We start from the raw sequence: 17,411 nt of genomic DNA on the forward strand, positions 1-17,411 counted from the left end.
GCACTCATTTTTGGAACAGGATCCTTCCTGTGAGCTATATCATTTATTCAAGCACGTGCTTTTTTATTTTTTAAACCAGATGAATGGAAAATTTCTGAAATCATGCTTCCTGCCTGTCAGTCCCTTCCCTTGACTTGGTTCAGAGGAAGTGGGAGGGGTGGGAGATAAGGGCAGGATGCAATTCACAGGCTTATTCAAATGTATAGGAAAATGCATATTTTGTACATATTAATATTCATAAACTTATTCAGTGCCATCTGCTTTTTGGGACTCACTAGCAGTCATATCTATTTTTTTTATAATACCCCACTAAGAATATAAGGACTTTGAAATAGACATTGTGGGACATTTATTTAAAGTTTAATGATCCATTAAAAAAAGTTTACTTATATACTACCTAAAGTTATTAAAAATAGGGAAGAAATACAGTGTTTCTTAATTGACTATATTCTATATTCTGCACGTTTAAAAATAACAACTTGTATAAGTCTATGTTTATAGTTAGTGCAATTTTTTAAAAATTTAAAGCTACTAATATTTTGTTAAAAGCAAGGCACTTTCATCCTGAACACACACTCATAAGACAAATAACTTTAATCTGAAGGCTCTTAACCAGGGGCTCAGGGAGGCCTGTGAGCCTCCTGAGGGTTACTCAGTGCCTCCGTACTTTCTGCCCTGTAGAGGCACCGGCAAAGGGAGCCGTCATTAATCCAGCTGATCAGGTCAATCAGCAAACTAAATACATTTTCTTTGCCCTGGCTGGTGTGACTCAGTGGATTGAGCGCCGGCCTGCAAACCGAGGAATTGCCGGTTCGATTCCTGTCAGGGCACAGGCCTGGGTTGTGTGCATGTTTGGTCTTCTGTTGGGGTACACACGAGAGGCAATGGATTGCTGTTCCACTCCCTCTCCTTCCCCCTCCCTTCCCCTTTCTCTAAAAGTAAATAAATAAAATATTTAAAAAATAATTCCATGTATTCTGTCACGTGACTATTTGCATGAGACTATAAACTAGGTGCTAGAAATTTGCTCTAGACCAAAGTACCACGCAAGGTAATAAAAGTAAACAGCAGAGCGATGTGGAGATCCCTGGGGAACCCGTCAGCGCCGCAGGTGCCATGCTGCAGTGTGCGGGGGGTTAGGGGGGGGGTTGGGGGGACAGGAGGGGGCAGTGGGAGGTGGGGGATGCATCTCTCTGGCCTGGATGGCGAGCTGAGCCCGACCTCTGAGCAAAGAGCCGCCGCAGCGGCAAAACCAGGTCAGTCCAGCGAGGGGCCCGAACCACCGGGGATGCCAGGAGCTCCCACTATGCGCCCCGCCCCTGTGCTTCATACGCCGCGGCCTTGCCAGGTGAAGACCCCGGCATGTCACCGAGGAGGAACGCAGGCCGTGTCACCCACGCCAGAGGGACAAGCTGAGCCATTTGATGGGAGAAGAGGAGGGTCACCTGGATGCTCTCCCAGCTGATATAAAACCCTTCTCGTTCCAACCCTGAGCTCTCATGCAAGAGCCACACACGGCTGAAAGTCCCTCACCAACGTGGACGTCACATGGGCTGGATTGACCAAGGAGGGTCTGCGCAGAACAGGGACTCATCTGTCCTCGTCGCGAATTCCTGAGAGACGTCCCTCTTCCCCGGCATTAATACATAAGCGCGGACGGCTTTAGTATTCAGGCTTTGAGAGGCCAGGCTAACTCCTTCGGCTACTCCGCATCTCTCCCCTGGACGTGCAGGACTGTCCTACAGAGAGGCAGCCCTTGGGCTCAGACTGTGATTTAAACGTCCTTGTTATAAATTGTTCCTTACTGCACTAGGGAATCGACCACATTCCATGTATAATCCTAGAACAGCCATCTTTAAAATCTACAGTGGTTCTGACGACAGGGAAGCCGTTTTCTGACACGGGGAATTACTATGACCAGAGCGTGAAAGATGAAAACAGTCTTACCGAAGTCCGCAAATGCCGACTGCCCCACCACTGCCATGTTCTGGGGAGCTTCGAATTCAGTCTTGATGGAGAAATTTCCATCCTGTTAAAGGCAGAAAATTTTGGATTAGACCATCATAATTCATGTGTCAAGTGTGAAATACAGTGTTTTAACTAAGCAGGGAAAGAAAAAAGTTTAGGCTTTTGTCGGACTACACAGAAATCATTCCAACGTCCCATCCCACTTTCTCACAAACCAGGGAGAGCGCTGGGAGCTACGAGAAATAGCCCCTGCCTTCAAGGGGCTCAGAGTCCAGCTGGAGACAGGTCCTCCACCCGGGAACAGAGTTTCGGAAGGCGGCCTATCAGCGGCACGACTACGTAGCAAAGACGCTCTGTTTTGTAGATTGCACGGGGCGAGAGTCTGGTGCAGACAATGAGGAAGATATTCACGTGAGATGAGAATTGCATTGATGCTTAAAGAGCCAATTCATTATTGACTCCAGTTTATGGGTCCATGAGATAGCGGGAGAGGCTCATCGATCCCGCAGCCGCCAGTCCTGACCGGAGGCGCTGACTGAGCAGCAGGAGAGCCCACCGGAGACCCTCGTCTCGGTTACTCTTGCCAAAACGGAGCAGGACGCGTCTGCGCTGTGAGAATAATCGCACTTCTTCCCATGACTGCCTTCCCTGTACCGAATCTTAGATTATCGCACAAGAAAAATAAGCCGGAACACAGACCTGGGGCTTTGAGCTTTTGGCCCTACCCAGAGCCCGCCTCTTACTGACGCCCCCACTTAGTGTCTGATCCCACACACTTTGTACAGCATCCCCGTGAATTTAAGCACCTGAGAACGTTTCTCCTTCTCTGCTCCTCCAAGGACGTGCCCTCTGCTGCAGCCCTGCACCTCAGGTTCTGAGGGGCTCACAGGCGCCGGCAGAGAAAGGTGCTGCTGCCCCGGGCGGGAGGACCGCGGCGCTTGTCTGCGACAGGCAGTTTGCCCACCACGTTAACAGGCCGCTCTCCGCGTGCAGAGACACGTTCCCCTGGCGTGACCGAAGTACTTGAGGCGCTGTCTGAATGGTTTCCTACTGAAATCTTATTTCCGTGGGTGTCTGAAAGCTCAGGGTTCCCCTCCAGCCCTACTGAGCACCTCACGGCACACTGGAGATGCGCCAACGCTGCAGATCTCAGGGGAGTCAGGTGCTTTTGCATTTTAGAAAGATCAGTGCCCTGGGTCCCCAGGGGACATGATGGTTCTAGAGCGAATGGAAAATCTCTCTTAGAACACATCAGCCTCAGGTAACACAGCGCTGAGTCCCAACCCTGCACCGGCTTAAGCGAACAAATGGCCCACGGACGCTGTTTAACTCATATCTAGAAATGCGTCCACATAAAACCTCGTGATGCGCCTCCATCCAGAAACAGCGCGCCCTTCCCCGGCGACCGGCAACCATGTCTGAGCTGCCACCGTCACCGGGAACCTCACGGGGAGAAGAGCGATCAACACCCTCTGCTCACGCTGGGCACACACCCCTGCTTGCTACAGTGAGGGCACGCGGGGCGCACGGTGTGTGGGGGGGCACGCGGGGGGCGCAGGGTGCAGGGGTCACGCAGGGTGCAGCGTGTGTGGGGGACCCGCGGGGTGCACGGAGCGCGTGACGCAGCTGGGAAAGACAGCCCCTCCCGGCCCTGCCGTCCCTGTGCTTCAGCCCGTCTGGCTGTCCAAACCCATATAACTTAATTTCCACTGAGATGCATGTCAGTTATGGATTTAATATTTGATAAAAATGATTCAATAAATGTCACCATCAATGTTATTACTCTTAGCAGACACCACATTTTAAAGTGACACACGGCTACACTTCCTTTCAAGGATGAACCAGCTTGACACCTGTCTGACGCAGGAAAGGCACATGTGGCCAACACGTGTACGCCGAGCGCACATACCAGCCCGCAGAGCGCGCGGCAGAGGCTTTGTTCCAAGCCCGTCACTGAGAAGCGGTGTCACTTTGGAACGGCCACTGGCCGCTCTGGGTCACGGTTCTCCAGCTGCTAGGGCAAACGTACCGCTGACGGGCTCTACCAGCGCTCAGGGGCGTGGCGGACCAGGACGAGCTCCGCCTGGAGTGAGGCTCCCCGGCACCAGGTGTTTCTGTAACGGCAGCCCTGCACTTACGAGCCGCAGACGCTTGCCCAGGGCTGCGGGTGAGCCCACCCCCACCGGGGGCCGGCCTCTGCCAGGCTGTTCTGTGGCCTCCCTGCGCCCCGCCATGCTGCGGGGCCCCCTCGCTAGGTCCTCTGCGCAGCGGCAGCCTCTCGGCCCCCCGGCTTCTGAACAACCGCACAGTGACTTCAGGGCAGACGTTCCAGAGGCCAGATAGCTGGCTGAGCTCCCCGCTCCTCTCCGCTTGGCCTGGAGGCCTGGGTGAGCCAGCTTTGGTCTAAGCGCCCACTGATTCTCTCCAAAGCGCGTCTGCACAGGACTCCCTGGGGCTCCTGCGAGCACGCACACAGGCGCCTGGAGCTGGTGCGCAGCACGCGCACGCGCGGGGCCCGCGTCAGCTGTCGGAGGGGCCGCGGTACCGCACCGTTGCTGCTAAGGCCACAAACCCACAGCCGCTGGGGCGCAGCCCCTGCAGTCTTCTGCCTGAAGCGCGACTGCAGTGCCCTGCTGTGACAAGTACCTCCAGGGCCACCTGCTGTGCTTGACCTGCATGGGTCAATACTTACTGCTAAAGCCGCTGCATTTATAGTGCCAGAAGGGACAGGGAAGCATGTAAGGTGACTCTCGCCCATCCATGCCTTTATTTGCAGGGTTATGCTGTTCCCGGGGCACTGGCCACGGCTGATTGTCCTCGTTGGGGGCGGTTGCTAGCGCTGGGTCAAAAGGCAGATCCATTTTTAATTTCTTGAGGAACCTCCACACCGCGTCCCACAGTGGCTGCACTGGTCTGCATTCCCACCAGCAGTGCGCAGGGTCCCCGTTTCTCTGCATCCTCGCCAGCACTCGTTTGTTGATTTATTAATGGTGGCCATTCTGACAGGTGTGAGGTGGTACCTCATTGTGGTTCTAATTTGTACTTCTCTGTTGATTAGTTCTTTGGCTTCACCCTTTCCTATATTATTCTTAACGTCCCCCTGTCTATTTTGTACCAACCAATTGTGCTTCGTAGTCCCTGCACCTTTCCCCCATTTCTCCCCCTCCCCCCTCCCAGCTGATAACCCTCCCAATGATGATGAATGACGTTGAGCATCTTTTCATATGACTATTGGTCATCTGTGTGTCCTCTTTGGAGAAGTGTCTGTTCAGGCCCTCTGCCCATTTTTAATTGAGCTGGTTTTTTGCTCATATGGCTTCGAGGGTTTGGTCAGTCAATGGGTCACTGCAAATCACTTGTCCAATCTCTAACTGAAAACAAGCCTCTGCTTTACGAAACCTGCCTCCGGTCCCCCGCCAGCCACGCTCCACCCCTCGCCCAGTGCTCGCAGAGACGGCGGGCGATGGCCCTCCCTCCACAAGCTTGTGCTGTGCGTTTTCTTACATCTGCTTATTTTTTCATCAGTAACTTAATACAGATCTATAAATGTTATGGATTTAATGTTGATTGAATAAAAGACAATAAGTAGTAAAGAGCTGGAAATCAAGAGATATGCCCTAACATCTGAGCGCTTGTGGAGCGGCCGGCACCTGACACGCTGCTTTGTTTAATCCTCACAAACCCTGTGAAGGGGACCCTCTCAGCCCCGGGTTCCAGCTGGGGAGCGTGACCGTGACTTGGTGCCTGGCAGCCAGCTCATCTGGCCCACCCTCAAATCCTGTCCTCTCTGATGGAGCCTGAAATTCAGCTTCAAGATCTGGCTGATTTATTCTTCATTGATTAATCATCCATATGATCTACATCAAGCTAAAAATAAAATGAAATCTTGACTTCAGTTTGGGAATCTTTTAGGTGCAATTAAATATCTATGCACACATATATGGAAAGACTCCTTAGTCTTGGTCACCTTGGTGATAAGGTTAGTATGTTTTCTTCTTATTTTTTTTATCTATAAGCCTCAAGGCAAAGAGGAAGAATCAGTCTTTTAGAAAGGGTTTTCTTCAACACGCCATCATGCTGACCAGTTAAATGGCAGTACCCTCCCGCACCAGCTGACGGGCCACTCGGCAGGGGCCCTGCTCCCGCGTGTCAGGGCGGCCGGAAAGCCTGCAGAAGAACCCACGCCGAATGATCGTGCAGCAGCGCAACCGAGGCTCCTAGGGTTGTCCCATCTATTGTTGGAACCAACCGACCGACTTCCGTTTTACCTTCTGAAAGTGTGTGCTCTTCCCGAAAGTCATCATTTAAAAATGCTTCAGAGAAAAGATTTCTTACCACATTTTTCCATATCTCAAACTGGGAGGTACCCGAGGCAGACAATGTCGTGAGGAATAAATCTAGAAGGAAAGGAATCACGCTGTAAGTTTTGTTACTGATGTGCACATTTAAAAACAGGAAGAAATGCAATCCATAAAAAGTTACTCATACAGCTGTACTCAAACATATTTTAAATTATGTCTTAATGACCCTGTATTATTACAATTAAGGAAAACGTATGTAAAGGGAGCACTCCAGCACAGGGAGGGCACCTGCATGACAGGTGACAGGTGACCTCCGTCCCCCACAGAGAGAGGGCACAAGGTGACAGAACCCTTCCCCTTCCCTAACCCCAAGGGAAGGATGCCCAGGGCCAAACAGCCCTCTCTCTTCCCTGGCAGACAGCTCCCTGGCCTCAGCCTGCTTCCTGTGAGACCCTCCCATTCTGTACAGCCCCTCGGGGTGCTGTTCTCCTTGCCAGTCGGGAGGCTGCCCTGTTCATGAATCACCCGAAAAAGCTGCTCAGAGTTGCAATTTACGTGGTGGAATTTTTCCTTGACCAAGGTAGGCCACATTTTCAGAAAAGATACTCTGATCATAGTCACCTTTTGCCTCCTCACCCTAAAAGCAGCACGCACTTCTGTGTCACTCTGAGGTTCAAGCATGTTTTTAAATCACACCATCCCAGCATCCAAAATCTTTAGCACTTGTGTTAAATGAACAGCAGGTTGTATTTCAAAATTTGAGCAGCAGAAAAATTATCTCCACATATTCTAACTAAAGGAAGTAATTTTATCGAAAAGCAAATAATTTTCATGAGCGGTGGAAACACACCAGGTCAACAGTCCACTGAGCGCCCCACGCGCGCAGAGCCGGGTGAGCTGCAGCTCCCCCCAGCACCGGTGCTCGTCGCACCTGCCCGGCGGCGGCTTCACCCAGCGACCGAGGAAAACTTTAAAATGAGGGCTTGACTCACAGGAATAGGACGACGACATTATTCTATTGTGCTTTGAAAATGGAAATTATTCAGAGCAATGTGAAGACCATGGCTTTTAAAGAATAGATTTTTCCCCCATTAAATGTTTAGAAAAAACTGTTATTCACATTTTAATGTGTTTTCTGTAAAGATTTCATATGAATTTAATGAAGCTAATTTATGTAGTAATTACAATAAAGATTTTGCAGAATCCCCCGGGAAGCGAGGTAATTTGCTGGCTTTTATTATTAGTTGCGCTCAGAACGCCTGACCTGAGCAAGCGATTGCGTGCCTATCAATGCACCATTGGCTCTGCGTTCATTTTCAGCCCCCCCGCCCCGTTCCAGGATGCTCTGCCCCTGGGCACGAAAATGTAGTCTTTCATGAAGGAGTTTCTTGAGTCTGGCGAACATGCTACCAGGAAGCGGTTACTCCCATCGCCAGTGGGGCACGCTCCCAAACACCACACCCCCTCCTCCCATGGGCCCTCCATGTGGCCATTGGTATGACTAAAACACGAAAGTACAAACGGGCCATTTCTCGTCTTCTGGGGTGTAGGGTGAACCCCCGCACCTGCGACGGGAAGGCCTCCCTGCCTGCGCTTCCTGACTCACTTCCTGCTACTCCCTCGCCAGCAGCTCACTCTGTGCGGTTCCCAGCCACCGGGCAAACCGCGTCTTCAAGCTGAGCTCAAGCACAAGCGTCCCCATCCCTCCCGGGGCCGTCGCTCTCCTGGCAGCACCTCCCCTCGCTGTCATCTCACTGCCGAGTCGCGAGAACCTACCGCACGGGATACTCCGGCTCCAGACACTAACGAATTTTCCCACCTCTCTGATTCCCACGTGCTGGGAAACAGCGTGCGTTCAAATGACTGTTGAGTAACTAAATACCACAGATCCTGCAAATGTGCTTGGCCTGTCTAAAATAGTTACTTTACTGCACCTTTAAATGAGAAGTCTTGGGAAAAGAAGGGTCTTATGTTTAGCATTTCATGAAAATGAGTATTGCTTTTTTACTGCTGACAGTGACTACTGTCCTAAGAATGGTTAAAAGCTGTTCCATTGGTATATTATCTGAAACTGTGGACAGTCAACATCGGAAAGGGATCGGGATTAACAGGCTGAGACACTCCGGAGAATCCCGGAGAGCCTGTCCGCGCCCGTGCTGAGCTCTGAAAGAAGCAAAATCCAGAAAGGGGCAGCTATGCTGGAGTTTAAAAGGACATAGGTGAACCAGTGGAAACTGAAAACGTTCTGCTGTTGGAATTCTTAACCATTTGAGAATAAATGACAGGTCTCGGCTCTCTGCCTCACGGGCCGGTGGGCTTCCCTGGATCGGAAGGGCTTATTCTGGGACCACGCAGCCACGCAGAAATTGTCACAGGGAGTGGTGGGTGGCGACCAGCAATCGGTCACCATCCCTGGGAAAACAATGAGGCTTTTTTCCCTGTTGGTGTTTTATCAGCCTCGAAATATCTGCGTAGAAGATGATGTATGATGAGCTTGCTGTTTCATTCATATTTGGAAATTCAAGAACTGTAACAACCATCTTTGCTGATTGTACATTCATAGCTTCACTAGCTATTTATTAAGACTCTGAAAATCAGTGAAGTGAGAGAAGGGATTGGAAGTATCTCGTAAAATTGATTTTAAAAATTCATTTCACTGTTCAATTATGTACGGAGGTTATAGAAAATAAATGATTCATTTTGTGGAGAAATAAAAATAGCGACAATTAATTATTAACAATCCAAAATGAAGAACGGTGCCTCGGGCTTTGCATAAAATGAGGGTAAAACGACAGCTGGAAGGTGTTTTCGTCCGCAACGCGGTCACGACCGCCCCTCCCACGGGATCGAAGGCGCCCTGCACAGCGGAACGAAAGGAAATGCTCCGGTGGCGCTGGAGCCGGCTGCTGGGGTGCGCCCCCCGCCCCCCCACCCCCGCTGCCTGCACGCGACCCCCGGTCAGCCCAGGAACAGGGGCCACGCCCGCCGCACGGCTCCACGCCCCGCAGCGGCTGCTCTGCACGCGGTCCCGGGCGGGAGGGGCCTCACCCACCACGAGCGCCCCCCAGCCCCGCCCGTGACCGCTGACCCGCGGCCGGGGCTGCTCCCCAGGGGACCCCGACGACAGGGTGCTGCCCGGGTCCCGGGCAGGAGGCAGCGCGCGGCTCTGCGAGGGGCAGGGACACACGCCACGGCCGCAGACAGGAGGCGAGGGGCCGCTGCTCTGCTCCGGCGCGGCCGGCCGACCGAGGGGCCGAGGAAGAGGCTCCGCTCGGGCGGCGGGCACGGACGGCGCGGCACACGTGCTCCTGAGAAGGCTGCGCTCTCGGCTCGGCCCCACGCGGAACGGAGGACGTGCCCCGTGGAACAGCGGCGTGCAAACCTGCCAGCCCCGGGGCGCAGCTGACGGAGACGCTTCCCTCCGGCCACGGTGCGCCCCGCCGCCTCTCTGGCCAGGCGGCCCCCGGGGGGCTCCCGCGACACGCCGCCCGGCCTGATGGGCGCACGGGCAGGAACAGGCAGGGCCCGCGGCGGGAAGTCCGGGCGAGGGGACCGCGCAGGGCGCCTTCGCCGCCGCGGGGGCGTTTCCCAGGAGCAGACACGTACTCTGGATACGGTTTGCCTTCTCTGTCTTGAAAACGAATTTTAAAATGTCCACAGAAATAACGTGAGGGTAGCTGCCGTCCCGGGAGTTCACCCGAAGAAACCGTCCTTGACAGGACATCGCATCAGGAGTTGGGGGAACGTTCGGGACACAAACCCAAAGCCAATCATCCTTCCTCGTTAGATGCTTCTAACGAGAGCGCGGAGAGCGCTCAGTGCGCAGGCAGCTTCCGCCCCAGGACAGACGGACGGACGCGCAGTCAGTGAGGATGCACAGGCGCGCCCGGCGGGCAGGCTTCGGGCTCCTCCGCTCCCAGCCGGGAGGCGCCGGCCGCCGCGTCCGAGTCGCTGCCGAGCGAACCGCAGCCTCGCCCCTCTGGACGGAGAGCCTCTGCTCGCAGCCGGCACCAGCGGCGGCCTTGGGGGTCCGGAAACCCAAGTGGGAAGTCGGGCTGCGCAAACTAAAGCCTGTGCGGCAAACCAAGACAAAGGTGAACGGCTGCAATGGGCCCGACCCCGCTGTGCTGCACTCCGGGTGAAGGAAGAAGTTAAAACTGTGGTTTCTGACACTGTAGCCTTTCAGTGGGAACTCTCAACGTTTTAAGGGAACTATTCCAATGAAAAACTTAAAAACACACTCGTAACGTCATTTAGGGTTCCTGCAGAAAGGCATTCTCCCTGGGTGATGCTTGTCACTGTATGTCCCAATGAGCAGTCACTGTGGCGGACATTGGGGGGGCGCAGTTAATAAAGCCGTGGCGGGGTTCGCACGGAGAATGGCTGGAAGCAGCACTGGGGCCTGTGGCGTTTCGATGCTGAGCCAGGGGCTCTGGCAAGCTCGCCACTGCCTCTGTCCTGCAGTCCGTCCGGTCCCCTCAGGCCTGGCTCAGTCAGGGCAGGGCAGCATAAGGGGTGGCGTAAACTCCCCCTCACCTGCGTCCCCTGTTCATAAAGAAGCGCGCTGACGGTCCCATGGCTGGGGTCACACGGCTGCGCGTCACTGGGAGAAGCAAGCCAGCACCCCCCACCCCCACAGCAGGGTCACCGCACTCTGCGCTCGGGGGCCATTGACTCAGACGCTGGAGCACGAGGCCCCACCTCAGACAGGTGCACCCCAGGTGAGCGGCTCATGAAAGGGCACAGGGTGAGGCGGGAGGAAGCAGGGGCTCAGATGAACCAAAAAGAGCCCATCGCTGGCCCTAGGGGACAGTAACTAACTGGCTACAGCCAACTGTTGTTATGAAAATAGCACTTGAAAAATATGACATTTAAAATATTAATATCTTAAAAATATTAATATCTAATTCAAAACATCTTAAGCATTATGGGCAAAAAAGTTAAAGCCTCGTGTGCAGAATCAGCACGACGCCTCTGAGAGATTGCTCCGGCCCCCGTCTGCAGAGAACCAGCCCCGCTCTCTGCGCCCCGTTGCTGAATAGTACCGCCAGCGCCCTGTACAGCGGCCCACATTCAGCAGGATGAGCCGAACGGGTCCCCAGTCACCAGATACTGTTCTTAGGAGAAAGTCTCCATTTCTAGAAATCATTTTAAAATTTCAGTTTTTAAGTCCACGACGCAGACTTCGCTCCCCTTTCTCTCTCCTGTCCTGAAACCTGGGCCGGGAGGGAGACTTGGGACGCGCAGCAAAGCCGGGACCACCTCTGACGTGGGATCGCATGGAGCACGGAGACTGGGACGCAGTCCTGGGGACAGACACACGCCCTGCAGAGACTAAAGCCCTTCCTGCTGGGCGGAAAATAAACTCCCTCCTGCCCCGCCTTCCCTCACCAGTCAGATCATTATCAGAAGTCCTTCCTTCTGCTGCAAGAAAGCTGAATTTATTTCAGATCATGTGCGAACATGAAAATCTCAGGGGAAACAGCGCGCTCTGAGAGACAGGCCGCGAGTGGGGATGGCGGCCGGCCAGCTGCCCTGAAAGCGGATGTTTAAGGGGTTATAATCTTCATTTGATGAGAATTATTAACAAATGAGGAATGGGTCTATTTTAATTACTGCATTTTATCGTAGGGGATTTATTTTTTATAAGTCTGTGTTGAAGTTTTAAGAGAAATGGAGCCACGGCGATTATAGAAGGTTAATGACCTCTACGAGGCAGCAACATTCTGAATTCTGGTGGTGCCTGTCTCGCCTGCAGCCACGTCCTTCCTCTGCCGTGGAGGTCGGGGCCTCCAGGAACCCGGGGAGTCTGCAGCTGGAACGCTTCCTCGGGTTCACAGACATTCATTTAGAATTCCAGCGTGAGGAGGGACTCCATGTGCCAGCAGAACCCAGGCTGCCGAAGGCAGAGACTTCCCCAGGGCCGACTGGCCTGAATGGTGGGGAGCTGGGGACCAAGCACCTGCCGCCGGTTTCCACCAACACATCCAGGTTTTCCATCAACTCTCATTAGAGCAGACGTCCTTGAATGGCGTTTAATAATACACATTCCAGAATGACATTTGCACTGTTCTTTTTTATGGCAAGCCAGCCAGTTTGCTTTATACAACACGGTTACCTAGTTCCATTAGTTCCTTCTTATTCCAAATCCTGATCCGTTCTTCTCAGGTGCACCTTTGCCTGGTTTACAAGTTTATCAAGACGTCAGATCTGCTCATTTTTCAATAGCTGCTTACACAGCATTCCTACCCCGAAACGGTTCTTCAGGCGGCTGAAGCGGCCCCCGGGATGTCTGAGTGCTTGCTGCTCTGAATGAGGACGGCGTGCTTGTCTATGCTGACGTTCAAGTTCCTGCCCGTCAAGTGTGTCTTTTATGCATTCCTGTCTCCTGAATTATTTCATTTTTAACAGAATTCTTAATTTTCACTACGTGATGGGCTCCTACTTCAGGGGCTTTGATTTAGAGAAGAAAACTCAGTTTCGCTCACAAAACAGTGGCTAGACACTTAAAATCAAACTCAACCTGAAAGTTATTTATTTATTTTAGTTGTAATTTTAAAAAAATTACTTATTTACTTTTAGAGAGAGGGGAAGGGAGGGAGAAAGAGGAGAGAAATATCAATGTGTAAGAGATACATCAATTGGTTGCCTCTTGCATGCCCCCCACTGGGGACCTGGCCCACAACCCAGGCCTGTGCCCTGACTGGGAACTGAACCCACGACCTCTCGGTTCCCAGGCCGGCACTCAGCCCCCTGAGCCACAGCAGCCAGGCTGAAAGTAATTTATGTAAGTGGCACAGGTCAATCAAGGTGATGAATGCTCTAAAGTTTATGAGCAGAAGCTGTCAAGTCTCTAATAACTGCACGTCAGGATAAACTGCAGAACATAATACACACGGTAGTAGAGTTTACAGAGAAGCCTCTTGTGAACCCCAGGGCAGGACAGTGACACACACACGAGTCATGTGAGTGGCTGAGCCTCACGGCCACTCCCCAGCAGGCCTCTAGCCGTCGGCACAACGCTCTGTCCACCCCAGAAACTCGGGATTTACGCACTGTCTTCCCTTCCAACCTGGTCCGTTTCCTCGCTAAGCACCAGAGAGGAGCTTTCTGCCACTAAGGACAGTGCCCTTAATGAGATAATCCATCTATTGGTTTCTGCACATCACTTCTGGAACGTACTGGAAGGGAACATTTTTGCTGAGTCCAGAGCAGTGTAGTGATCAAAGACTTCAAGTGTAATACATTCCAATCAGTTGGAAAAAGTAAAGCGAAGCACTAACCTCCCTGGGCTTTATTTCCTTGCCTGTGAAAGGATGTGGTCGGACTAAAAGTGCTACAGGACTTTTCTTCTGCATCATACCCACCCCGTCACTGACCACCCTGAAGCACCTCCCGTGAGCCTGGCACGCAGGTGTTAGAGGAACACAGGTGAGGGGCGCTTGTTGCCTCTGCGGGGCGTGTGTCTCTGGAGGACACAGCTGTGAGACACCATGTGGCGACGGCTCTGCTGGGGTCCTGAGCGTGTGCGGTGGGGACTGAGCAGGCAGAGCGCCCGCTGCTCCAGCGGGTGTTGGGGCTTCACTGAGACGGTGGCCACAGTGCTGGTCGGAAGCTTCAGAGGCAACTGCGTAGTTTTAGACGCTATGATACTGATACTGGTGAGAGGCGGATATGACCAACACGCCACACTTTATTGTATATAACCCTCTTTACGCATGGCATAAGTGAAAACCAAATAATCATTAAGGAACTTCAAGCTGAAGCGCCTGCCTACTAATTAACTCAAAAATAAATATTAGGTAAGCTTATCTCATTAATGTAATATACACACTAGGTATACTTGACAGTTAAAAAATTGCTCGCCCTGGCTGGTGTGGCTCAGTGGATAGAGCACTGGCCTGAGGACCAAAGGGTCGAAGGTTTGATTCCCAGTCAGAGCACCTGCCTGGGCTGTGGGCCAGGTCCCCAGTTGGGGGCATGCAAGAGGCCACGATTGATGTTTCTCTCCCTCCCTTCCTCCCTCCCTTCCCCTCTCCCTAAAAATAAATAAATAAAATCTTTAAAAAAAATTGCTCATATACCCATACGAAATCTGAGTTAATGATAATTTTGAGAAGTAAATATTTTCCTCAAGATTATAAGATTTGATTAAACTTGACTTGTGAAATTATAAATCTATTTCTTTTGAAGCAGAAACAAGTACAACAGTGATTAAACATGAAAACTTAGTATATGTGAAATGCATTAAAGCTTCCTTTCAAATAGCTACATGAAATAATTTAAGAAACTTAATGTTAACTCTGAAAGTATGCCCTTAAATGACATGGAAAGTAGACAGTTGTAATATAAATAGCAAGCCTTACAGTGACTAATGAACCTCTAATGAACTTTTTTTAACTGCCTTGGAAGAGTAGGATGTAGCCTGTAATAGCAGAACGCTATGAATAGGTCATGTGAAGAGTGTTTGCCGTGATGAGAAGAGGTTTAACCTTTCTTTTTTAATGTCAAAGGGCCTGACGTGAGAGATGGAGCGTCACCCGTTAGAGTGGAAAGCCTGACTCAGACAGAATCGGCTTGTGGAGCGGATGGGGAAGCTCTGCTGCAGCTGTGTACATTTATCATATTTTACTTTCAGAAGAATGTCCAAGATGGCAGAACAATCCCACCCTAAAAGTCAGGGAATTTCAGGGGACACCCAGGCAGCCAAAACAGTCTTGTAAAGGAACAGAGTTGGAGGACTCACACGTTCCGAGTTCAGAACTTACTACAAAGCCGCAGTCATCAGAACAGTGCGACATCAGCATGGAGGCAGACACAGGACCAGTGGAGCAGAACAGAAACGAACCCTCAGAGAGACGGTCAAATGATTTCCGACACATGCCAAGACCACGCAGTGGGGGGAACGACAAGTCCTTTCAACAGGCCGTGTGAGACGGCCGGATGCCCACGTGCACAGCGTGACGCTGGGCCCTGACCCAGCACCACGGACACAATGAACTCAGGCCCCAAAGCACAGAACGGCCCAGGGCAGTACAGCGCAGAGCTTCACAGCACTGGGCGCGGCCATGACTTCCTGGGCAGAACGCCGAAGGGCCGTGCTACAAAGCAAACAGTAGGCAAACTAGACTTCACGGAAGACAGTATCAATAGTGTGCAAAGGCATCCCAAAGAATGGGAGAAAACATATACAAATCATATATCTCATAAAGGAGTAATATTCTGAATATATAAAAACTCCTAAAACTCAGCAACAGCAACAAAACAACCTGATTAATAATTGGACAAAGTTACTGGAACAGGCATTTCTCCAAAGAGGATATGTACCCGGCCAGTAAGTCCCATAAAAGCAGCTCAGCATCCCTCAGCATCAGGGAAATGCTACAAGGAGGCACCACCTTGCACCCCCCAGGGAGACTGCTGTGAAGGGAACAAAACATAACAAATGTCGGCAAGTACGTGGGGACGCTGGACCTCTTGCACGCTGTTGGTGAGAATGAAAAGCGGTGAAGCCACGTTTAATTAAACGCAGCGTGACCCTGTGACCCAGCGATTCCGTGTCTGGATATCTGCCCAAACGGCTGACGGCATTATTCCCAGCAGCGCTGTTCAAATAGCTGAAATGTGGAAACAACCCAGTGTCCGCTGACGGATGAGGGGCGAAAAGGAGGTGGTACATTCACGCAATGGAATACAATTCAGCCTTAAAAAAGGAATAAGACATACGCTACCGCGGGAATGAACCTTGAGGACATTAAGTAAAAAAGCCAAATACTTTATGACGACTTATATGGGGGACTTAGAGTAGTCAAAGCCATGGGGACACACAGGAACAGCTGTGGCTGCCGGAGCCGGGGGAAGAAGAGAGCGGGAAGCTGCTGTTTAACGGGGGCAGGATTTCCGTCGGAGGATATCGGGAATGCATTTAGTGCCACTGAAATGTACACTTAAAAATGGTTAGGTGGCAATTTTTTTGTGTGTATAAATAAAAAATAAAACAAAAATTTAAAATTGTCATTAAAAAAGTGACTTTATGTTACAATAAGTGTAAAGCTGGTCACTAAAAACAAGACTGTGGAATTCTAAATGGACGTCATCAAGCCCGTGGTCGTCCGGTCCGGGGACGACCAGCCCACAGGAGCCGAAACACGTTAACGGTCCGAACAGGCAGCTTTGGAGTGAAGTCTCTTCAGGCAGCCGAGCTCTCAGCGGTGAACGGATGGGGCCTCCTCCTTCGGGAGAGGGGACGTTCCTGTACGTTGGCACGTGCCCTGGAGCCGCCCTGTATTCTTGGAGTCACACCTGAGATGCCCTGTGAGCAGCGGGAAAGGGCCTCTTCTGCAGCGGCCGGCTCTCCGAACTCATCCTTTTATGTTTTTGTAAGAGAACCCATGTAATTCTTTTACCTGCCTTCTATTTTTAATGATCATAAAAAATTGGCTCTGGCCCAAGAGGACAGGAGAATTAAAGTTAGAGCTAACTGAGCCCCCCTGCAGATAGAGTCTGTGCTGCCTTAAAGAAGTAAAAACGTGCGTGTGTGCCTGGCACACCGACCGCCGCTCCTCGCTGATGGGAACCGTCCCGCACTCTGCAGGGGCCGGCAGCCGGCGCGGCTGGGAGTCGGGAAGTGCCCTCTGCCTCTGCTCGCTCTGCCCCTGACAGCTTTGGTTTAAAACCTGTCCTGACACGCGGACATGGGCTAATTCCCCGTCACAGTTTATTACAGAAACAAAATCCTATTTCACTTTAGGTAAAGGCCACACGAATCAGAACGACAGGCGGTCTGGGAGGATCCCAATGGGCAGCCCTGTTCCGGGCCTTGTGCTTTTCTGCGGATGGGCAAACATCCCATGGCTTGGCATAGGCCCTGTAATGAAGGTTCTTTCAAAAAACCCAGTTAAAAAAAGAAAAGATGGTCTCTTAACTTGTAAAAAGTCATCCTATACGCTTTTAGCTCCCTTTGCCCCATGTTTTAATGACTCTGTATTTGTAAACATGGTGCTAAATGGCGCTCTCAAATATCCTCCAAGCCCCCGACGCCCAGGAGCGACACCTGAGATCCCTGGCCTGAAGGAACGACAGGAGATCCCCAGTCAGTAAGACGAACTTTCGTCTCGCTCCACGGTCCCAGCCCGCGTTCAA

At 51.7% G+C, this 17,411-nt stretch overlaps 1 protein-coding gene across 2 annotated transcripts in view; it reads right to left on the reverse strand.

Annotated features, from left to right (window-relative positions):
- Positions 1–17,411, reverse strand: part of ITFG1 (integrin alpha FG-GAP repeat containing 1) — a 78,306-nt gene that overhangs the window by 34,689 nt on the left and 26,206 nt on the right. For both annotated transcript variants that reach the window (XM_090259541.1, XM_090259540.1), the window contains exons 7-8: positions 6,304–6,365; positions 1,948–2,029 (exon numbers count right to left, since the gene is read on the reverse strand). In XM_090259541.1, coding sequence (XP_090115667.1) covers positions 1,948–2,029; positions 6,304–6,365 — 144 coding nt within the window. The remainder of the gene's footprint in view (positions 1–1,947; positions 2,030–6,303; positions 6,366–17,411) is intronic.

This window comes from Furipterus horrens, unplaced genomic scaffold, assembly GCF_987537825.1.
Source record: "Furipterus horrens unplaced genomic scaffold, mFurHor1.1.pri manual_scaffold_13, whole genome shotgun sequence".
Classification (NCBI taxonomy): domain Eukaryota; kingdom Metazoa; phylum Chordata; class Mammalia; order Chiroptera; family Furipteridae; genus Furipterus; species Furipterus horrens.